This window comes from Artemia franciscana, chromosome 1 (genome assembly GCF_032884065.1).
Source record: "Artemia franciscana chromosome 1, ASM3288406v1, whole genome shotgun sequence".
NCBI classification, from domain to species: Eukaryota; Metazoa; Arthropoda; class Branchiopoda; order Anostraca; family Artemiidae; genus Artemia; species Artemia franciscana.
In genome coordinates this window covers 16791133-16815981 of record NC_088863.1, presented here as the reverse complement: position 1 = coordinate 16815981, position 24849 = coordinate 16791133, and the positions used below count along the sequence as shown (strand labels likewise).

The 24849-nt window shown below is 35.1% G+C and overlaps 2 protein-coding genes across 3 annotated transcripts in view; one reads left to right on the top strand and one right to left on the bottom strand.

Annotated features, from left to right (window-relative positions):
• Positions 1–18234, bottom strand: part of LOC136026354 (cytotoxic and regulatory T-cell molecule-like) — a 45217-nt gene extending 26983 nt beyond the window's left edge. For both annotated transcript variants that reach the window (XM_065702880.1, XM_065702889.1), the window contains exons 1-2: positions 18030–18234; positions 10484–10689 (exon numbers count right to left, since the gene is read on the bottom strand). In XM_065702880.1, coding sequence (XP_065558952.1) covers positions 10484–10689; positions 18030–18087 — 264 coding nt within the window. In that variant the 5' untranslated portion in view covers positions 18088–18234. The remainder of the gene's footprint in view (positions 1–10483; positions 10690–18029) is intronic.
• Positions 18235–19051: 817 nt separating this feature from the next.
• Positions 19052–23086, top strand: LOC136042365 (52 kDa repressor of the inhibitor of the protein kinase-like). Its single transcript, XM_065727617.1, has 2 exons — positions 19052–19115; positions 22224–23086. The coding sequence occupies exons 1-2, from the start codon at positions 19052–19054 to the stop codon at positions 23084–23086; spliced, it is 927 nt and encodes a 308-aa protein (XP_065583689.1).
• Positions 23087–24849: the final 1763 nt, after the last annotated feature.

Here is a 24849-nt window from a genome sequence, read left to right as displayed (position 1 = left end):
AAAACATCTGATTGCATTATATGCAGTACGCAAAAGGCTTTAACTTTTCGTTAATGATTACCAGAAACCCTATGATTATGATATAGAACTTAATTTCTTTCATTTTAAAGATACTCTCTCCCTAGCCCTGTTTTAAGTCCAGTGACTTGAGAAAATGTAGTGGGGCAACTTAGATTTCCCACTTTGCCAATATTTTCATAAACACGTTTCAAAGCTTCAATCATTTTGAACGCAAACACGTAGTGTTGAGTCCACTAACCTTTTTCACACTAATGGGTGGTGATGATGATGATGGGTTGATACCAGGACGTCTTCACTTTTGTCTCACCACCAGTGGTGTCATCCAATCGCTGTTTGTACAACTACTACTAGTAGCGGTAGGTGCGGTAGTATTTTCCAAGATTAATTTAAAATCTTCTTCTTCCTCGTTTAGTTTTAGACTGTTGCTACTTTGTTTCGTTAAACTAATTTGCCTTTGCTTTTTGGTAATAAGACGTTTCTGAAATTCTAATGTGCTTAAAAAGTTTTATAGATGATAGTCAAATGATAAAAAGTCGTTTACGATTTGTAACCATATCATATATTAAATTAAGTGGATTATAACTTTTCCCTTGAATTGTACTTCTATTCCCTTTCTATCAATTTGAATGTATTCACTTTCCATGAGATATTTCAAGAGTCTTTTACTTTGCTCACGATACGATTGAGGTAATACGTCTCCAACACTTGAGAAAACATTGGACAATGTTGAATCTTACTTCTTTGGCTGTGTTGCTGATGTTGTTCCAGATTCTTGAGGCATTTCCTTTTTATCAATGCCACTAACATTGACTGGTATTACATGATAAAGTTTTGTCTGTCCACTCGTCGAGGTGCATCTTGGAGCAAAAGCAGCTTTTTATCATTGGCAATATTTTCATCGTTAATAAATTTAATGATATTGTCCTCAAAGTGTTCCGTTGGTGAAAGAGCGAATTTTATTGATGTCAATTTGTAGGGTTTAACCATTTTTCTAGAGAAAGCTGTTTACATCTCTTGCAATTATTGGCAGTAAAAGTATCAAAAAGCTGCTTCTTGCTTAGAGAAGACGTTTTCTTTTAAGCTTTAAATCTTTTCCTTTGTTATTGCTTCTTGAAAGGGAAAGCACAACGAAACGATGTTGCTTTGTTTATCGCTTAACTACTTCTGGCAATAGAACATTGCCCTCGGTTAGATTTAAACAAGCTCTGATATGAGGTTAATGAATTCTTTCTCAATACCATATTTGACTATGGCTTTCCTAAGTGCTGGTTTTGAACTTCTTGGGACGGTAAAAATCACTATTTCAATGTATTTTCTTCCGTGTCATGATAGCAAATAATGACTTTATTTTATGTTCAACGGAAAAAATACGGTAATTCCGTTGTCTGAAATATTTGCGACTACACGCAAATACTCAGGTGTATTCTGATTGAGATTCAATAGAATGTAACCATAGGGTCTATTTGGTGCCTGATGGTATGCTGAAATTAGAAATTTTGCAGCACCTGGATATATTTCTTTATTGAGAGTTATTAGAGAACTGGAATCACGAACAACCCTTTAGATTTTTTTTTTATATAGTAGGTACAATTCATACATTTACACTGATGAAAGAGATTCTGAAGGACAAGCGTTACAGAAATTATTTTCATGATGCGAGCGAACAGTAAGCAATTGTAGCATATCTTTTGACCATTGCTCAATGGATTCAGTTAAATCATCAATAATCAACCAAGAGTTTGGTTCAATAATGTCGAAAACGTCATGTCCCAGTATGAATTGTGCGTCTGGTGCAATAGCCTTTATTTTATCGTAAAACGCTTGCCAAGCATTTTAGCAATGGTATATTTTTTGGGGGTTTTCTAAAAATGTCTGATTATGATTTGAATTATTTTTGCTAAGAGTGTCTTTTTTCCTGACACTGATGGACCACAAAAAAACGATCTAAATCATATTTCAAATTGATACCTATTGATGATCTCGTCAACGTCTTCAATAGCTGGCATACAAATAACTGTAAAATGTAGTTGGGTAATAAATAAATAATCATAATAATTTCCGTATGAGTCCTCCTCCTACTTCTACGATGTTAAAGAACAAAAACTTAGAATAATATATTTTTTTGTTTATTCATAATAAACACACAACATTTTTTTTTTTAAATCAAAACTTTACAAGAATATAAATTAAGTGGTTTTGAAATCACTTAGAACTGGATCCCCCCCCCCTTTCCAGAAGGGCAAGGCAGTGACTGGTAGTGGCTGGTTGAGGGCTGGATCCCCCTACCCTCGGGCCAGCCGTGGGTGCCGGGGCCAAATAAATAATTTAAAACAATTTTTAATTAAAAATATATGTAAACACATTGAGAATATAACAACTTAAATCAGCTCTGTACACACGGAAAAAATATCTCGCACCTACTACTATTGAATTGAAAGGATATTCTTGAGACCTTGTGTTGCTAAAAAATATTTTGCACCTACTACTATTGAATTGAAAGGATATTCTCGAGACCGAGAAGTTGTCTATATTGTACACATAAACCCCGATGTGAAGTGAGGTAGTGCCCATAGAATAGTACCTTCACACCACCCTCAAATACATAGACTTCATCTGATATGGATGACTTGACAATTTCTCTCTACTCTAACTGTGTAGTTTTTAAAATTAAAAGAATGAATCGCCAAGACTTTCACTCTTGTAACTAAACTACTTTTCAGACAGTTTCTACAATTACTCACATCGAAATTATCTTTCACATATTGTGTAGGCACCGTCTTGCAGACTTTTTTTTATATCCTCATGATGAGTTTGCACACAGTACACCTTCAGACCTGTAAGCACACCATTGGATATCAAGTAATTCCCCATCTCAAATCTTAGGTATAACAGTTTATTTGGGTCCTAGCGCCTCAGTAGCTCCGGATAAATGGACCCGTTCCAATTGAGAAAGTTTATTCGAGGGCTAATTTGCTTATCATTTTCCAAATCCTTTAATAAATCATCACTTATAACTTTAAGAGGAGTGAAACAGTGTGTCCATAATAAACTTGAACTTCCGCTCCCTCAGCCTTTAGTGTCTCCATATATTGAATAATTTCAACATGAACTTTTTGGAAATTTCTAAAATTGAACTACCATCAGCACTGTTTTTTTAATAATGTTATTTTTTCTATGCAAAAGGACCATATTGGAATCGATGATGGTGAACTGTGTGAAGTTAAGGCCGACAATGATTCTAACATATTCTTTTGGGTTGGTTACAACGTCAGAAAGACTGCTATTGCGCAAACTCTCGCACATTTTACCCAAGGTTGAATTTAAAGAATCTTAAAGATTTCTTTCTCAACATTCGTTTTTGCTTCTGAACTTTTACGTAAAAAATTGTCAATAAATGTTTTCGAATATACTTTTTGATCAAATCAGAGGGCTCTATGAATATGTGTGACACTGAAACCGTTGGCAGCCATCCATCGTAGAAGAATATGGTGAACAACAATATTCTGTTTCGGATGAAGTTTGACAACAGCTTTTTGTTTTGAAGGTCTCCCTCTATCCTCTATCAACAAAAAATTATTTGGAATTCAAAGAGGTCCTAGTCACTGGTTTACTAATGCTCGAAAAAATCAAATTTTGACCGAGTAGTGGAGTTTTAAAGGTATTTCACCATCAATTTTAACAAACCATCCTCGCGGTGAATTCTCCTCAGTGGTGGTAATATCAGCAACATTTGGAGCACGAGGACTGTCAAGCCCTTTTAAATTACCACTCGGCAAAGAGTAGTGAGACATTGCAGACGAATAAAGGGGATTCATATCCAGAAAAACTGCGTCCGACTTTCACGGGTGCGCTGTCAAGTCGGGTCTGTATCACGACCCCCGTGAAAAATATGTCTTTCTCTCATGGATCTATTCACAAATAGATTCTGATCCACGCCACAAACCAAGCCGATGCCTTCTTTACTGATTTCTTGAATTAAATCCATCACCGAATATGGATTTGAAAGATAATACTCAAATCTAACTCCAATTCCTGACAGATTTTACCCGTGTTTTTACACACAATATCCAACAGCGGCAATACAGCACTTGCTGGGTACTTTTAACAATAATACTCCATATTTTTATACTCTCCCATTGCACAAAATTTCCTAGCAAATTCATAGTCAGTATTAGTGTATCGACAATTTGAAGTGAATTATAAAACTATTCGATGGATGATAATTTTTCCTCACGAAACGTCCAGGTGGGGTTGTAGTGCACATACAGGTATATGCCCTTAAATGTTAGTAAACCATACATTTCATCATCTGGAAAGCGCTGTTTAAGGAGAGGAAAACTATTAAAATTATCGTTTTTCTGCACCTTAAATCAATTGACTTTGAAATTCAGGAGTTTTTGTGGTGAAATATATGAATTTAAGAAGCGGATTTTATTCAAGCACGTATTACCATTATCTATTGTTTTTCATAGAAGATCTAAGAGTAAATGCTGGTCGGGTGATTTGGGTATGATATTCTATGAAAAAGAACCCATGAAAAAATCATGCACCCTCTAAAACTTCACCTTTCTTCAAACGTGCCAAAACTGGTAAAATGAAATTCGAATTGTAATTGGAATTGTGTATAACCAGATAGAAAGTACTGCTGTTTAACGTTTAAATTACATGATTTATGGGCCGATCTTTGAAAGGTGCTACCCCCGATAAAATTGGATTGCATAAGCGATCATGATTGTAATATGACATCCTTAACCCCAGTACCCACAACAAATTTCCCGTTACAAACCTAACATATTTTTTTTTATCTCTAATGACCAACTTGTTCTCTGGTGATGGGGTCATTGGGTGATTGATATTGTGCAACCGGAAAATTGACGTATTTTCTATTATAATAAATGTTGTCATGGTTAAGCCCATATTATCTTCCTCGCCCAATATCTAAGAAACTTCTACCAATTGCGTGGTAATACTTCAGTCTCTATCTGCATTGACATTAGAGCCAGCATTGGCTTCATTTTATTTGACACGATCAAAATTCCATGAATCGTACACATCTGTAAGTTTATCGTTGCAGTCTACTTCTACATTGACACTCTGTAGAAATAAGTTTCGAAAGTTTTTGAAACGCAAGATATTCTTGTCACCGCTAAATGTGTCCAGAGACTGAAACCCATGACGCTTACAGTGTCTCGTATCAAGCCTTAACTTTAACTTGGTTTTAAATCTAGAAAGACGTATTGGACAATAGTAGCATATCCCCTTCTCATTGTCACTCTCTATGAGTAAATCTTGAAAGTTCTTGAAACGCAAGATGGCCTTGTCAAAGAATTTTGAAAGTTCTTAAAACGCAGAATGGCCTTGTCAACGCTAACCATTTTCAAAGATTGGAGCCAATGACTCTTACAGTGTCCCAAATGATGCTTTAGCTTTTATTCAATTTGAAATCTACAAAGAGAAATTAGACAGTAGCCGCACGTTAACCCCCGTTTATGATATTTTGAGCGATCACATAAAATTCGACTAATATCTGCTCTTAGTGAAAAATATTAAACTAAATCAGGTTCTGTAGCAGGCGTGTAAAGAAGCCATACCCAGTGCTTCACCGATTCAATGGAGGGAGCCCCCACTGAATATATTACCTCTTTTTTACATTTGTGCTCAACCCCTTAAATAATGTGTCATGCTATTGAACATTAACACCAATCTTTAAATTTTAGCTACCCAACTCAAAAATATCGATTCCCTTAAGTGTTACTGGATATTGATTATTTAAACAATTAATATCCACCTTTGGAAGCGTTGCCCCTTCCCATTAGTTGCCAATTTGTACATATGTGTTCTATTAGCATTCTTTTGCAGGGATTTGTGGGCTACTATAAGGAATGTATATTTGGAACACTGAAGCCCTGTATCAAAATGAATTTACTGTAGACCTTTTCGTCCCTTTAAACCTATGATATATTCTAAAACCTTAGATCTCTTCTAAACTTTTATTTTCAATTTAATTAAATTTGCATCAAAATTTTCAATAAAAAATACCACTCACTTACTCCTCCTTTCATTATACTTGTCTAGTTTTATCACATATTGTCAACTGAGGCCAAAAATACAACCTCAAAATTATTTTTTTGCTGGTGAAGTATTAGCATTTCAGTTTGCACATAGTGCAAATACACATCCCCTGACTTTTTATTAAAAAACAATTTTTGTGCGATGGATGATTTTATGCTCATTATGTCTGTTGTATCATTGATAATACTCCTCGTATTAAATGTATTGAATGGATCCCCCCATTTAGCCGTATAAACATATAATTTGCGCAAGGTAGAGTCTAATAGATAAAACTTTGGCAATACAGAGGGTGTTTCAGGGTTTTCTTCGCCAATCTACTGCTACCACTTTTCCCTACTTTAACATCAGTGTTTGTAAGAGCGGTGGAGCACAATTTGAAATCACCCAAAAAGTTTGGCAATACAGGGGGCGTCGCGAAACTCTCCTCTACCCAGCACCACTACAACTTTGTCCTGCTTTACCAATAGTATATGTAAGAGGCGAGCCAATATGGAGATTATCATGAAACACATTATCAGCACTCATTTCTTCAAAGCGAATTTTCACTAGTTAATCATAATATACGAATCTTAGTTCGTTGTTATCGGAGGGCAAGTAAATATGGTGATTGTCCTGAAATTGTACTGGTGATGTCAATACAGGTGTCTCCGTGCCATCAACGAGGTTGTATTTCCCCTGAGTTTGTGGTGACAATACAGGTACTTTAACCTACAATAATAAGAATAGAATTCATTTTCTTTTGAAATGATACAGTTTTATAAGGCTGAAAAAAAGAATATTTTACTTGTGGTTAACAACCTGTATTTTCATTTCATTTAAAACAGACACATAATGAAATAAAAAATGAATACACACACATACAACGTTTCTTGATTTTTTTTTCCGTATGGTTAGATGTATTAAGATCCCCTGTGAGGTGACCTCTTGTACCAACTTAGGTATTGGGTTACCACTTGTCTTAACGTAGGCATGGGAGGTGACCGCCTCCCATCAACATACACCCATCAACCGCCATCAACATAGGTATGAAATTGACCACAAATATCTATGTAGGTATGAAGGTGACCGCAAATATCAACGTAGGTATGATGGTGACTGCATGTATCTATCTAGACAAGGGAGGGACCATATTGCAATGGTTTTTATGTACCAAATCATGTGATTTCAGAACAATATACACACCTATGATATAGTAATATTGACTCTCAGTATTTGGTGAATTTTACATTTGGCAAATGGCTTTATTTAAAATGGGATGTTAATTTTGTTGTTGTATCTAGAGAAGTAAAGGAGGAGTGTGACCAATTCTCATCCCACTTTTTGACAATATATTTTCAACGCCATTCCTATTGAAAACCATTTAAATTTAAAAAAGCAGTAATAGTTAATTAAAACAGAAGAATCAAATGTAAATGAATAAGAAGAAGTTCCACATATGGAAAGCGTACCAAAGAGAATTTAAAAAAACTTACTTCTTGCATCTCCAGTCGTGTGGGACTAGCCCCCTCTAATTCCTCATCTATATCATAATCTATATTTATCATTTGTAGAGCATTCATTGATCGTGGTATATCCGAACTACCAGTTGTTTTATATCTCTTTGCTGGTGGTGGTATCGTTGTTTCTGTGTCAGAGGTCTCCTAGAATAAAGATGTGAAAACTAATTTAAATTAAAGATGATGTATCTCCTAAAATCTGACAATTCAGTAACTAGAAACCCACTGCATTTCTTATAACCCTCCAGAGGGAGGCACTACATAGCCCCCAAATCTTAATTTTTTATTTAGATTTAAGCCATATACTTGACTATTTTAATTCACCCCTCCTTGGTTTCACTTAAGCATATTTCACTGAAAACGTACATAACAAGTTGATTTTACTTTTCTCTCCATAATAACATTTATTTCAAAATTGTTAAATTACGTAAAAAAAGTTAAGTAAAAAAAAAAATTCTACTTACGTGCATAAGCCCAACACCCGTGTAAATAACTTTTAAGGGATTAGTGAAATAATATTTAAAAGGTTAGTGAACTTTCCTTTGAGAGATTAAATCAAGTATAAAATATACACGCACCATGACCATTAATAAGCTGATTAAGATCTCTCTGCATACCTGATATCTGACACTTACTGTGGCTTACAATCAAATAATTGTAATAATTGATTTTCATAAAATCATTTGATTTGAATCAAATACGAATAGAAATTTGATAATTTTCAAGAATAGTTACATTTCTAGTAATATGTTTAAGGAAAAAGTGTATCATATAAGCATTGAAATGACGAGGTTGGGAATTACTTATTTCAGTAGTAGCTTCACAAAATTGAACTAGTTTCTCTTTAAACATAAAGTCTCTTAAGGAGGGGGCCTCCCCAAACAAAACATACAAAAATAGAAACTACTTACATTTGAATTAGAACTTGCCTTGCCTGACACTCATTGTAGAATGGTCCCATTTTCGACTTTAGACGCTTGTTTGCCTCTCATTCTTGGCAAATTAACAGCCCTGTGTCGATTCTAAATTGTTGGTTCAACCTGCCTAAGACCATAGGTAGGCGCCCCTTGTTTACCTCTCATTCCAGGCAATCTAATGGTCCTGCGTCAATTTTAAAATCTTGGTAAACCTGCCTGAGACTCTATGCAGGCTCGACTTGCTAAGAAATAACAAACAAGTATTGGTCAGAGGCACACTTACTCCCGCCGTTTACCCGTGCCAAATTAACCAAACACTTGGAAAATTATAGGTTCTATCATTATCTTAGCTCTATGACTATCTACCTTGGTTCTACTGCCCTAGGAATGACGCATGGACGGATAATAGATAGACATAACTATTAACAAATCAACTAACATCATTTTTATACGATCCGAATAAGGGGGAGGGGATTAATGCCAGGTTCGCTTCTCACTCAATTGGACCATCTGTCTTGGCTTTTTCTACAATTAGCCATGACTTGATGCTCAAAACTATTCCATTTTAATTCAAAATTGATTTCGTTTACTCATTATTATTCAAGTTCTGAACGAACACTGTTGAATATCTTTAGCTCTCAAGGGCTTTTTCTGCAAGAAACATGCAATTTTTGCGTCCGCTCTCTTAAATAGTACGAGCGGTTAAATAAATCATGTGCTCCTGTGGTTAAGCAAATTATGTATCCATTGGCCCCATAGGAAATCTGGTTGCCAGAGAAGGTTCATGACCCGATTTGGTTTCTAGGTACACCGTTAATACAGAGGCCATAGAGAGGCCATAGCGACAGTTCCTCTTTATGTTCCTTCTGGACATAGAGAGGCCACAGCCAGGTTCCTCATGGTGTTTCTCCTGTCCCCATGTACCCAATACTATTAACACTTTACGCTAAGTTGAAAATATTGGAACAATAGGAGGAGTTCTCCCCCCCCCCTCCACACCAATGATAAGAGCTTATACCAGAAATATTTTCAGGAATAAAGATGGAATAGTTATCAATTTTCATCCCCCCCTACACACACACCTTTCGTAAAGCTAATTCCAATGTCACATGAAGGCTCAATGATAGTTAGGATATGTGGGCATTAGAATGCACTCGTTGAGGCATCTGCCCCCTCCCCCACCTCCCAAAAATGACTTTTCTCCTCCTTTTATAGGTAATTTGCCTTAAACATCATCGTATATAATTTTATGAAGTAAAGTTTAGTTGAGTGAAATAGTCTAGTTTAGTTGAATGGATATGTCAGAAAAGTTTTCTACAATAAGAAGGCAGAATCGCCTCGCAGCATCCTTGTTCCGGCTTAGTCTAAATTAAAAGAGATGAGAGACTAATTCCTACCCCAATACCCCACCCTATATTTAGCTGGAGGATCAAGTAGATTTATATATTTTGGGCATTAAAATTGTTTTTTAAATATTTAGTATCACCGCCACCCGACAACAAAGTGACCCACCTCCCCTACTTCAAAACAGCTGTTGGACAATTACACTTATTTCTCTAGGGAAGTTTTCTAGGGGAATCGTTGGTGGGAGCTTTCTGGGGGGGGGATTTTCTGCGTGTGTGAAGAAATGAGAGTTCAGGGTGGTTTTTAATGGGGGAGTTTTCCAGGGTATGGGAATTTTCCGTAGGGAGGATTTTTCGGCAAAATATTTTCTGCGGGGGCTTGTTTTCCAGAGGAAATTTTAAGGAAGGAGGAGTGATTTTTTGGGGGCACATTATAAATCCTTGGCCGAGTTCCAAATAATCTAATCAGTCAAGTATGCTTGTTTTTTTTAATATTTTTTTTCTCTTTTTGAAAGCTGGATATCCCTACTTGCCTAATGTGATAGAGTTTTACAAATCTCCCGCCACTAAATTTTGGTCCAGTCATAATTTAGAGTTATATCCTAGTTTAGCATTATCAGCGGATGGTACTCACATCAACGCGCAGTCCATCAACAACGTACGTCGCAATAGGAGGGTCTAGCTTCGGAATGAAACGAAAAAACTCAACATTATCCTTGTACCACTTAACCGAATAAAGTCTGTCCTGTTCAAGGTCAAAAATGCATTGCAAAGTGGCTGTCTCTCCTGCTTGAATTACACTTGGAACTGTCACTTGTAGAAGTCTTATTGAGAGTGAACCTAGAAAAATAACTTGGAATAAAATATTTTGACAAAAAATTGCATATGATGGCGTTAAATATTTTGACGTCACTACCTTCACTATAATGACGTCGAAGCTAGGGTATAGTGGAGGGTGTCAAATCATATCGCCATAACAGTTTAGGTTTCTAATTCATGATGGTGCCTTTTCGTGGTTGCAGCGATAGTTACAACCTAATGTAATCTCAACATGGCCCATAGTAATCAAAAATCCTAGATTGAAACCCCCCCTAAAAATGGTGTCAGATCAAAACGAAAAGTACAATATTGGAATTGCCTTGGCTTGCTATTTGTATGTAGGATAAACTTTTTCCACAATTTTTAACAAAAAGTACCCTTTTGAAAATCTGGACTAAAATAGTATTTTCTAGTTTGGTCTTATACTTTCTCAAGTTGACCTTAAAAATAAAACTGAATACCGTTCTCGAGAAACTTATCAATCCTCTTTGACAACCTGGGTACAATTAAACTCTTTTGATTCACTAAAGCTGTAAAAGCAGAGATAGTATTAATACAGTTGTAGAACTGAAATTTCAGCTTAATACCCTATGTCGTTCTTAGAATATGGCTAAGATCTCTAATCAGTCATCTGTATGCACACAGTACCTTTTGGTTTATTTTTAAAGTAACATTTGCTTTCCATGCGTAATAGACAAACTACGTATCTGTGCGGGGTCAACGTACCCAATATCCCTAAAGACACTGTTACTGGATTGTTCAACTGTGCTAAACAAAACAGCTGTCACAAAATTTTGATTGGACGTGTCTGGGAGATTCATGGGTTTGGGATTAGGACTGTTTGCCCTCCAATCACTTTTGACTTTTAGAAGGGCACTAGAACTTTTAATTGTTGTCAAATTAGCTTTTTTAAGAGTTTTAATAATACTGCTAGCTATGATAGAGCGGTGTTACCTATGATATTGCTTGTAAGCCCTTTTGAAAACCTGCATGCATATAGTTTTTACGCTTAATTGAAACTCCAGATAAACATTTCCTAAAAGTACTACCTTAATACCCTTAGCGTCATTAGTTACAGCAACTGTAGCAGCAGTATAAATATTATATACACAATATCCCTTATGGCTAGTTCAAAATTCGCCTCAACTTATTCTGAAATGTCTGTTTTAATAGTGTAAGCCGCTTTTTAGCTATCACTTTGTCACCATATGACAATCTACATGCTTTTATTTCGTTTTGATTTATTTCGACATCCGTCTAAATATTATTTGGAAGCTACACCTTAATCCTTATCTTGTGTAGTATTAGAAGCTGTAGCAGCAATAGTACCAATAGTAGCAGTAAATGCATAACACCTTTAGTTTTGTTCAATACCCCCTTCAATACAGACTGAAAGTTTCAACTTAACACCATCCGCCATTTCTGAAGTACTGCTGATACCTCCTCTCGACAACCTTTGTGGCTGAAGTGTCGTTCAATTTAGTATAACACAGTTTCAATATTTATCTAACATTTCACCTTAATACCCTTAACTTTAGCAGTAGTAGTAATAGTGCCAGTAGTAATAGCACTAGCTCAAGTAGTAGTAGTATAAGAATTAATAGTACTATCTTTAGCTTTAGTAGGAGTAGTCGCAGTAGCAGTAGTGGTATTGACATTAAAATTAGTAGCAGTAGTAGTAGTATGAGCAGAAACAGTAGCATCATGATGCAAATATTATCTTTTGGCTAGTTCAACATCCCCCCAAAAAAGGGCTGTAAGTTTCAACTATACAAGCCAATTTGTTCGTAAGATATCACTGATACGCCCTTTCGACAATCTTAATACAGACGGCGTATTGTGATTTAGTTCATCTTGTTCGTCACCTATTTTTCGTCACCTTGTACCCCCAGATTTCCTTATGACTATGACTTGCAATCCTGTTCAGTCCGAAATTAAGGAAACAGCACGTACAATAACTGATGATAATAAAATCTATCATTGTGCAGTCCCCTCAAGATCCTACCGATCTCGTTGCTTGAGTTGCGAAATTGAAATTTGAGGAAGTAATCAATCAAATTAACAATAGACGGATATTAGGAAAGGTGGCAAGATATTTGTAGGCTATACGATTGTATTTCAAAAACGTGGACTACCGCATATGTATTTGTTATTTGTGATCAAATCAGTAATCCACGCGAAAATGATAGTTAAATTTCGGCTGAAACTCCAAATACATACGATTCTTTTATAACAGAATTAAACCTAAAGAGGATGATTCATAATCCCCGTGGAGATTTAAATCAAAATAAAAAATGTATAGTCAATAAAGATAGAAAATTGCAGTATCACTTTGGTTTACCGATGCAATACAATTCATTTACTTCATCGGTGGAACTCAATGTATTGTTGTATTTGCGATCCCCAATGAGGCGAAATCAACAAAGAAAAATTTTCATATGACCGTGCTGTTCATCGAAGAGACTCCAATAATCCCCAAGTTACTGATGATAATCGTCGTGTCAAGACAAATAATGCTCATATGTTAAAAAATTTCAATGTCACATTAATGTCAGATATGTTGGTAGAATAAGTCCAGTAAGATTGTGATTCAATAAAGATTGTCGAAAAGCAACGGAGTTTGGTTTACAATAGAGCAGAAAACTACGTGGAAGGACGCTGCATTACGCCAACTGAACCATGCTGGCGACTATTTAGTCACGATATCCAGCAAAAAGGTTATGTTTTCAACATTTAAATATTCATTTACCTGGAGATACAGAGTGCAAGATATCAACCAACTCCATGAAGACTAAGGTAGATATTAGGCGTTGAAAAAAATACTTTAAATGGGATGGAAAAATGAATGCATGGGAGCCACGAAATTGTCCATTGCGTGTCACTGGTTGAATTCATAAAGTACATTTTGTAACTCATCCAGAGTGTTTTCATTTGCCTATACTTCTTTATTATGCGAAGAATATAACAAGTATTAAAGATCTTAAAATTGTTAATGACATTCTTTATGCCCTATATAAACCAGTATGCCTAGTTCATGGCCTTGAATTCGAAGCTAAACTGTGTTTTGATGCCATAGAAGAATCGGCACCGTTTCATTTGTCTTCTGAAATGGGAATACTTTTCGCACATAATTGTTTTCAGAAATCCCACAGACCGAAAAGGTATCTGAGAAAGATTCCTACATAAGCTGGCAGTGGATTTTATTCGGCAAGCGCGACGAATTAATATATTCGAACCTACTGCTATTAAGCGTACTTAATGTATAATTACATTCTAGTCAAATTCGATGGCAATACAAAGTCGAAAATTTTGTTTTTGAGTGGAGCCATATGAAACGGACAACACTAAAACATATGAAAATGACCAGAACTTAGAATTTTTAAATTCTAGTAAGGACTGGAGATAGTATATATCAGCCTCTGCAAGGAAGATAGCTTGAAATTGTAGATAATATTTCACAGGCTGTCAATGATCCTGATTATGATGAGAAAAAATGCCTTTTGATGGATGGGCCAGGTGTACATGTAAACATCTATTTATAAAACGTTTTATCACATCCTATGTGGTGAAAATCACAAATTAAAATGTATGGCTTATACAGGAATAGTATCGACATCATTGACAAATATTACCACAAATTTCATTGTGCAAGATTTTCGTTTGCAATTTTATGTGATTTTTGCTGTTTTTTGTTCCTTGCCTTTTTCCTTCAGAGTCATTTGTCATCTTTTGTAATTTTCGATGCGTCATAAATACTAAAAAATACGACCACTGGTGGGGGGGATAATTTAATCTATACTCTTGAAATGCGCTCATAAATATGACACGGCTCGTATGAATTGCTTTCTAAAATTAAGGCTCTAAATTAAATTTCTCAATTTCTTGACCTATCTAGATCGTTTTTTCAGGTCAGAAAATCTTGGGGTGCCAATTTGAAAAAAATTGAGCCGTTTTCGAGAAATAATAAATAAATACACAATTACTGCTCGTTCGTTCTTGCCCTAAATGCTCAAATAATACCTTAGGAGAAAAAATAAAAAGATCGGAAAATAAATCTAATGATCGCTCAATGAATACGCTTAATTCTACTTCAAAATTAAATCCAGCTTAAAACACAGCTTCTACTCAATAGTGAAAATTCATGTAGCCTTTTTTTATGAGTTCATTTTCATTCTATAATCTCAATGGATTTGGCATGCTATTTTGTCTCTAAAGATTTAAACTCTTTAGAAGTACCACACTATTAACAAGAAGCTGAAAAGTTCAAGATTTCAGTTGAAGTTCAAGTGCCACATTATGGAAATTCAGGAAATTTCAAATCGTATAATATAACGCGAAATTATGAAGTCAGAAATTTAGTTACGGGGAATTCTAGAGAATGAATATTTAGTGGAGAGTTCCCAATCTTCTATGAAAATTACCTTAACTAGCATATTTGAGCTATTCATGTGTAGCTTAAATGAGAACCTGACAAATGGAAAACTGACGGACAATTTCTTGTTATTTGGGAGGAAAATCTTATTTTGGTTGAAATCAAGCAAGCTGAATTCAAAATCTGAGAAAAAGCATAGTTACAACACAAACAAAGAGTATGGAGCTAAATTCGGCTACCTCATAGGTATTTTCTGCTACTGTCTTTCTGTCATTAGTGTAATGTCCCATCTTCTAGGAGAGGGAGGAGGTTTGCTCACCTTTGTAGCCTGGATCTATCCCTGGATAAGAGAGTAGAAAAAATAGTTCTCAAAATAAATTTCCTGTATAGTCTTTGGTGTGAAATCTAAACGATAAAAAGGTTGTACATTTGTCCAATAGCACATACACACCTAAAGTCTATAAAATATATGTCACAATGCAGAAACCCAGGGGTGTCATTTCATGAAAAAAATAAAATAAAATGTATCTATCAAAATCTATGGATGGGGGGGGGGGGGGTTGATGACAATAAAAAAAAATGTATTTCTTAATGAAAATACCTCCAAGATATTTGATTTAAAAATCTATGTATGAGGGGCGAAAAAATTGATTATTAGGGCATAAGATGAGTATTTCACTCCTCTTACCTAAATTGACACCCATGGGACCTCTTAACCATTAATTTCCATGATCAGTAGCAATTCAATCAAAAATTAAATGAACAAGTTTATTTTTATATTTTGTTTCATTGCATTTATAAGAAGTCAACGAGACGCCCCCTACTTGCCAGCCTATACAACGCTACTGTTTTACCTCATATTCTGTACCTGGCACCATTTTGGAAACTATTCTCGAAGGCTGAACTGTCTAAAATCCGTGCGCTTTTCTTCCGTTTTGCTAAATACCTCCTGCGTTTTCCTCCCTGGTACAGAAACTCAATCCTCATTAAAAAGTATCACATAACCGACCCTCATGTTGCAGTTGAAAATTTAATCAAAAGACACAATATTAAAATAATAGATCACGATTGGTATAATCTCCTTTTACAATAGATCTGTTTTCGTTTTATTCATTTTAGTGCTCTTTTGTTTGCCCTTTTATTAGTTGAGTCTCTTTCTAGTTATGTCTCTTCTGATATGTTCTTATATATTTTCTTATATTTATATGTTCGTGCTCCGTCTTTTTCATTTCGTATGATTGACGGGTTTTCAAATAAATAAACAAAATAAATAAATAATCAGGGGGATGGGAATATACAGCCTAATCTCCCTTCGTTTTGTTGTATTTGTTCATAATTTGCTTGCAAACATAAAAATTGATGGGACGACAGCTTCCTTTTCATTGCAAAAATTGTAGTTATAAAAGACAAATAGAAGTTTGTAATTGAAAAAAGCTAGTTCTAAGAAATGTAAGACTTCTTAACACAAAATTTGATGTTTAATGTAAAAAGCAGGAGGTCGATAAAGCGGATCCAGTCCTCTTAAATGGCTTTTATGCATCCTCAGGGTCGTATTCAATTTTTTTCTCGTGGGTGGGGGAAGTGTAAAAGGATTTTTTTTCGGGAGGGGGGGGGTTACAATTTTTTTTAAAGCGCATCAAAAACGTGTTTAATCATTTTGCTACATTTTTACGCGTCAAACTATCATTTTTTTGGGGGGGGCCTAACTCCTCTCCCCTTGACAGAGAATTACACCTGCTATTGTTTGAAGATAGTCCCTATAAATGAGACATTTCTATTCCGAAGTCATGTTGTACAAAATTTAATTTGTAGCGTAAAGAGTAAGGGTCTAAATGCAGTGGCAACGCATCTTATACAAACGCAAAATAGCCCAGAAAATCACATTAACATTAAAAGTTTTTTTAAGAGAGTGAAAAATCAATTCTAGGTATAAAAAGTGAGCATACATTATTTTGAAAATAAAAAGGACTGCTGCTCCCGCTGGGTCTCCACTCCTTCATTTTTTGTCTCAATTCTTCAAGAATTATTTTATATTCTTCATTTTGTGCAAATTCTTCAAGGTCACTGGCTTCATTTAATTGTATTTGCATTACTACATTAAGAGTCGTAGCGTATTTACATTAATTTTATTTAGTTGTATTTAAATTAATTGTATTTGAATATAAACTCCGATTCAAATTTTTTTTGAAATATAATCGGTCGGTAAAAACTTGCTGATGTCAAACTGTCTATATCAGTTTTATTCTTTAAAAAAATTAGGAGTTATGGGAAGCAGAAGCCAACTCTTTATACAAAATAATAGTTGTTACTTTAAGTTTTAGCACGTTGCTTACTTTGATTTTGAATTATTTGAAATTATTTCATCTTATCCGAAGTCTATACGCGGCACTGTCAATTGTTTGTGCAATATTTTATAAAATGAGGCTGAAGCAATGTCAAATTGTTTACAGTATTTGGTAAGCTGAAGCACAAATCGGTTGTTGTGTAAATAAAAATGTAGATTATGCATATGAAAACACATATTTTCTAATTGTTAGGTATATGACAAAACAGGCCGATTGCATCTTTATAGAATCAAATAATGCAGATAATCGGCTTCAATGATTAGTGACAAAAAAAAAATTGACGCTAACATAGAAGAGATCTACGATGTGAGTTTAATTATCTTATGACTGATACCGGATTTTATCAGTGACAAGGCAAGCGATATTTAAATAGTTATATAGCGCACGTGGTTGTTTTAGGGTGGAAAAGAGTTTTTGCTAGGGAAGTTTTGAGAGATGTTTGAGAAAATTGTGAAAAGTACCACAAAATCCCCTTAACCATGGAATTAATTTCTAGTTCTGTCTTAACAACGCGAAAGTTTTGTTGAATAATACTGTATGTATAAATATTGAACACACAAGGTATCCAAAAATAAAATAAAAACTTTTTACCATGTTAAAGATCCTACCTTGTTCTTTAAAATTATCTGAGGATTCTCACTTACATTTGATGAGCGCAAATTGGACAACAATTCCAAGCCAGCTAAAGAAACTGCTTCCCATTATTCTGCTTATATCCTAAGCAGCACTAGAATGTGAACTGCCTTGAGGTTTCAATTTAGCCTAGACAAGATCACTTCATTTTACAGCTCCTGTTTTCCATCATGCGCTGCTCTTTTGGAAGTTTTTCGGCAAGGCAAGAGCACCAATGAATTAGTATTTCTCTGGCTTCAGGCAATCAAAAGGGTAAAAATAAAATACTGTTCCCAAGCCCATTGCCACGGCAATTGAGGTTGATAAACGTTACTCAGAAGCATTTGAATAGCCACTTTGGAAAGTACAAAGGCGTGTTCCATCAGGAGGGAAAAAACACATTGAGTTCGTTGATTTTCCTGTAAGTGAAGTAGGACAAAACATTTAACTCATTTGATAAAAACTAATTTTATTACTAACTTGAAAGACATTGCATTTATTAGAAGATATCCAAGTAGTTGTGAAGACGAAAGCAGTATTAGTTGTAGAAGTCGAAGTAGAAGGTTTGAGATACACAAATCGTAGAGAAAAAACTAGCAATAATAGCAAGGAAATATGAAGTAAGTATCGCGTAAATAGTGGTGAAGTTTCAACTCCAGTAAATAATAACATTCTACTAACCTAATTTGTAAAAAACAAAACTTGTATGTTTTCACTGTAACTAACTGTAAGTAAAGAGCAACAAGTGCCGATAGTGACTGATGCTCAAAAGTCGGAAGTTTGGACACAAAATATACATTTAAATAATCTCTATTTTACTCTAGTGTTAAATATGTATAACTTAACAAGTTTAAAGGTACTCAGAAAACTTTTTGCACAAGTAACTCTCTATAATGTCAAACCAATCCCTAAAAATAATCAAACCTTCACAATATTCTCCGTCAAATTCTACATGCCAAAGAACCCTAAACAGGGTTTCAATTGCTTTAATACAAAAAAAATCGGATTTTGATGTCACTGGCACGTGTTTATTTGTTGCTTTTTTTTCCTTATCATGGGTAATTACATCGAGCCAGTTGGTGAAGAACTTTGGGAGGATCATAAATCAAATAGAAAATGTAAGTTTTAGTCCCCCTTTTCAGGATCAAACAGTGATTAAAAGGCAACTAGGCTCCCTCCCGTACCATATTTGAGCTCCAGGGTCCATCACTGGAATATGCATTTCTGATACTCCTTATAATTATTGTCTGTAGTGTCTGAATTTCTCAGTCAAAATGTTGATGCGATAGTTGCTTTTTAACGTCGTAACATTAAGTTACAATTTTCGTATTCTTTAAATCTTTGAAACTATTATTTCCATAGGAAAAGCAATGGTCCAAGAAACAGGGCAGGAAGGGGACTAAAATGCCTTCTAAAGTCTACATAAAGCGCTTCAATCGGCTTAGAACCAGACAGCAAGAAGTCCCTGGGACCTCCAGTTGATTGGAGGCTTTTTATAATCCTGAGCCCATCATGGTCACAACTTAGTTTCCCAACCGTGGTGATTCCCTTTCTATAAAAAAGAACCAAATCCTTTACAGACAATCTCAAGCTTATTACCTCCGACTAAGTATAAATTCATGCCTACAAATATTATGCTTTTTTGGGAAGCAGCCCATAATGGATAATTCAGTAAGGAAGAGATTTTGCAGCACAAAAACGCCCAATAAAGCAAACGAAACCCAGAAGAATTATCCATTCATCAGAGATCAGACCAAATGAGGTGTTGTTTACTAGGCTATAATTTCTTTGAGGGCTAACACTCCTCAAGGACACCATGCAGCACTTTTAGTAGTCACAGTTTTGGTTAGGAGAATTCGTGGAAGTTTCACACTGAGGTCACGTAAGAAGGATTTCCCCTGCCACGGAGAGGGATGGAAAAAGGAAGTCATTATGGAGTGGAGACTCCAAAACCTTCTCACAACACAAGAATAGTTCCAAATTTTTATAGCCATCCTTCCCTTGTACCACAATTTACCATAGTTTTGTCATACCACAGTTTTGGCATAAGGGCTAACCGATAAACTTTAAAAGATGGATATTTATTTTTTAAATCGGGGGCTTTGGTTTTTTTCGAGAAGGAGGGGGGACAAAAAACCTACAAAACTCGACAACATTTTTTTTACAATCTTTCATTGTTACTTTCTTACGAATTGCACAGAGATTCCGGGGGGAGGGGGCAAACCAGGCAGTGCTCCTCTCTGGATACAGCACTGAGCGTAGTCTTATTGTAACACTTCGAATTGAACAGATTAGGTCATCCAATCAGATTCTACAGAATTGGCGGGCTGTATGACGATGTCTTCCTTATATCACCCTAATAATATGATCGCAACTACTGACAAAATCAAATCAATGGCCAAAGGATATTCGCAAAGGGTTCTATCAAGCCCAAAATTTGAACTCCCTTTCGAAGAGTTGAAAATGGTTGGGGTTCCTTTTTGCTTTTTAGGCCTTGGTCCCATCTTGAAAAAACAGTTATTTCATTGTCAAAACTGTCATAACAGATATCTCATTGAAAAGAACGAAAAATTACTAGACTCTTCATTCTGGCGGTAAACTCCTTGAAATTGTCTCGAAGTGATGTTAAAACAAACATAAATTAAATAAAAAATGGCCTTTTTCCAATAAAAGAATATTGCTCGACATTAATCTTTAAATGAACATAAATTTAGGCTAAAGTCTGAGTTTTTCCCTCCTAGGCATTAAGAATGAATACTCTTACAGAATAATCTTGTGATAATATTTTCATTAATTTTCTACTATAAAGTTGAGAATTCAAGTGCTTATTCACATATACTTTAATTAACATATTTTTAGTTCAAGCATTTTCGGAAGGGAACTGGGAGAGATTTTGAGAAAAATTACATACTTGTAAAATTACCAGCTGGCTATATTGCTTTCCTAGTGCTTCCTGTTAAATAAATTTCTAATTTTATTGTAAGGTGGTGGGGTTTAGGGCGCATCAGTCCCCATCGTTAACGGGATTATTTCTGTTCATTTGGATTTCTATTGTCACTCTTCATTCTTATTTTGCAACTTAATTTCGAGAAGGTGGGTCGTAGGCACATATTTACTTGTTTTCTTTTTTTTTGACGCAGATCCACCGGTCCTAGACTATTAGAAGAAACCTCAGTTGATAAAAGCGACCACGAAGAGGTATAATGTTTATCTTATGCACCATAGGTGATTGTAAATCCTTCAATTCTACGGGTTTGCCTTTAGAACTCACTGACGTCCCCCTCGTAGCTTATTTCCGTCCAATATACAATAGGTTTTCACATTTTCACTTAGCCTAGGAAACAATTCAGCAGTGACAAATCTTTGGTATGACCCCTTAAGCAAAGAAAGAGCAACAAAGACAAATTTTTTAAGAAAATCTTTTGTGGCAGCTGACATTTTGCATAAATAAAAAATAAGAAGCTGCAATGATAAATTCAGTGATCATATTCAGTACCAAAGAGTATGGGTAACTTACAAGAGTAAAACTTGCGTTAGTGTTGACAAAAAAATACTAACAACACCCTGTAGTGATTGCCGACACTAAGCATTTTCTTAGGGTAATAATAACATTAGTTAATTTAACTAGTGTATTTGGTAAAATTAGGGTAGTAATAAGGGTCTCATCTCAGTTGCTGACAGAAAAACGATTACAAGGCTTACAAAATACCAAGTGTTGCCAGAAGCTAGATGGCCTTGATATTTTTTTACCGTCGTCCCTATAGCCAGTTCCGACTCTTATAATTTACCCTTACTCTTTGCTTAGTACTTACACTTCTATATCAGTTTTAATGGCTCCTTAGTGGTGAACATTGTCAAGTTTATCGTGCATGGACAAGTTTACCCCGAGTGGAGATTAAAAAAGATTATATTACTAAAATAAAAAATTCAGTTAGTGTAAAACCTGGCACGTACGCAGGGGGAGGCCTTCGGCCCCCCCCTGGGGCCCGGGGGATTTCTGGCAAATTTCTGGCAGATTTCTTCTTGGTATTTCTGGCAAAATTAGGACATTTATTAAAAATGTGCATGGAATTATCAGGTCAAGTCACTGCCCAATTATTAACCCATTTTCTGTCTAACTTTTTACCGTCTTTGAAGTAGGGAAGAGTGGGGGAGAGTTAATTTCTTCCACTTTAGTGCAAAGCGAAGCGCTATCCTAAAAACTTATACTGCACTTGATCTTAAAGGCTTGTGCGAAACTAGGTGGGTCGAAAGACATGATGCTATTCAGATCTCAAAACAGTTGATTGTGCCTATCTTTAAGGCCCTAGAGGAGATAGAGACGGATGGGGACTCGGTAACGTTGTCGAAAGCCAGAAGTCTGCTCAACAACATCCTGAGCTTGGACTACATAGTGACCCTCATTGTGATGGATTTTTTTCTTGGGTATACATTGAATCTATCTAAGCTGCTGCAGTCTGAAAACATAGATATGGTTATGTGCATTCAGTGCGTCGAAAGTGTAACAGAAATGTTCAAAGAAATCCAAAATAGTGCCGAGGGAAGGTTTCATCAGCTGTTTCTGGAAGCAACTAGGCTATGCAGAGAACTAGAAGTTACTCTTGTCATGCCACGAAAGAGGAACCTTGTCAAAATCCCAAGTAATATCCCGGCAGAGAAACATATAGAATTTTACTATCGCGTCTCCATTTTCCTCCCATTTGTAGATCAGCTAATACAATCACTTGAATCTCGATTCACAAAACACAAGGTCACGCTGAAAGGCCTCAGCGGAATACTGCCATCTTTCGTTGTGAAACAGCCTAGCAGCGATCTTAAAAAACTGATCAAATTATATGCCTCAGATCTAACGAGTTCAGACTCCGCTGTGATGGCTGAGCTTGAACTATGGCGAGCTAAGTGGCTGAAAGTAGTACCCAGTCTTTTCCCGAAGACAGCAGTGCAGAGCTTGGCTGAGTACGAACGTGGAATATTTCCGAATATTCACAAGTTACTGAGCATCTTTTGTGTCATTCCCACGTCTACAGCATGTGTTGAGAGATCATTTTCTTCGATGAAAGGATCAAAAGGTATCTTCGCAGTCAGATGAGTGAAGACCGACTGAATGGCTTGGCACCGTTGAATGTCCACAGAGATGTTCTCGCATCAGTCGATGAAATTTTGGAGAAATTTGCTATTAGCTCTGTTCGAAGGTTACGATTTAAAGTATAGATAAAGTTAATCTGTATTTTCCGACATACGTGCTTTTTGCCTTTATTTAGTTACTAAATAAAACACTGTTACATTATATCTGCTGTTTTGAAGGTTTTGGGCCCCCGAAAAAAATTCCTACGTACGTGCCTGTGTAAAACCACACATTACCATGCGAATATCTCTCCATTTTTAATTTTCTAGGGGTAAAAACGCTGAATTCAAACTCTATTAAGTGGAAAATTATTTTAATATAGTCTAAATAATATTCCATTCTATTATTTGGCGCAATTATGGTTTCTAAGTGATATTCATTGAAATTAACTTCACTTTATTATATTTCGCTTGACTTTGAAAAACGGATTAGGCCCAGTCAGGCTTGTGATAGTTATTATTATTTTATTTTTTATAAACATCCTATCTAAACTTTATGTTCTCGTCGGAGGATGCTATTCCCTGCATGTTCTCATTCAGTGTTGCTACATGTTCAAATTGCTTCATTTTTCGCAACAGAAAACCAAGACAAGTTACAGATTGAGTATATCCTAATTTTAAACCATAAAATTTCTAGATATTTATTTCTATATATTTACTAATGGGTTTTATTTTCAATCATTTATTACATTTTCTTGTAGATTACGCATAATTAGAAGCTTAGATTAAAGATTAATCTCATTCATATCAATTTTGGATTGATCATTTTGCCCTTTAGAACTACGTCAAAGAAAGCCACCAAAAGCTGCAATTCAAACACGATTAATTAGTATACCATTCCAAATCGATATGAGGGAAGAGGCATCATGAACAAGGAGCATATAGAACAAGACACTTCTCAAATAGCTGTTAGCTGCTATTTTTGAATAAGTAATTAAAATAAAACGATAAGACATATGGGTTAACTTGAAATGACCGACTTAAAAGGCTACGTAATAACACCAAAGACTAAACAACTGAAAGTTCCGATAAGAAGATAGTTTGCACTACTAACAATTTGACCATATGAAAAACCCTTTTCTAAGAAAAAACAAAAGTTTAAACAAACAAATATTCTTTTTTTTATTTATTTAAAAGGTATCAATAAAGACAATTAAAAATACCGTTAAATAGTCATTTATCACGTAAAAATATTGACATCCTCTTTGGAAGAAAAATATCCCTTTGGAACTTCCAAAATCTCTTGGCTATCCTATCTAATTTTGCATTCATTGTTTTTTTTTCAACCTTTGATTAAAACAGGGCAAACAAAATTTTCTCTATTCCTCGCAACTTGACTGTTCACATCATAACGGCTGGGGTCCAAATGATGCATTTATCCATTAAATTTTCAAAATAAAAATAAAATAAGAAGTATTAAGGGTTTAATTCTATTAACACAATGTTTTTGCGCTTACAGGTAAAATTCTAATGAAAATTTCATAACAAGACAAAAGGAGTCATTTTTAGATTTTTTAATATATTCAAAAATAAAAATTTTCTCTTGAATAACAATAAAATAGATATAATACTTAAAGTGGTATATATATATATATATATATATATATATATATATATATATATATATATATATATATATATATATATATATATATATATATATATATATATATATGAAAAGAGAAATCACCAATGCTACAGCACAAACACAAAAAAAAGAGATAGAAG

Excerpts from the sequence above, each read along its gene's own strand:
- LOC136042365 (XM_065727617.1), top strand. The coding sequence starts at position 19,052 with ATGGGTAATTACATCGAGCCAGTTGGTGAAGAACTTTGGGAGGATCAT. Across the intron at positions 19,116-22,223 it reads TCATAAATCAAATAGAAAAT|GCTTGTGCGAAACTAGGTGG; the intron begins GTAAGTTTTAGT and ends TTGATCTTAAAG.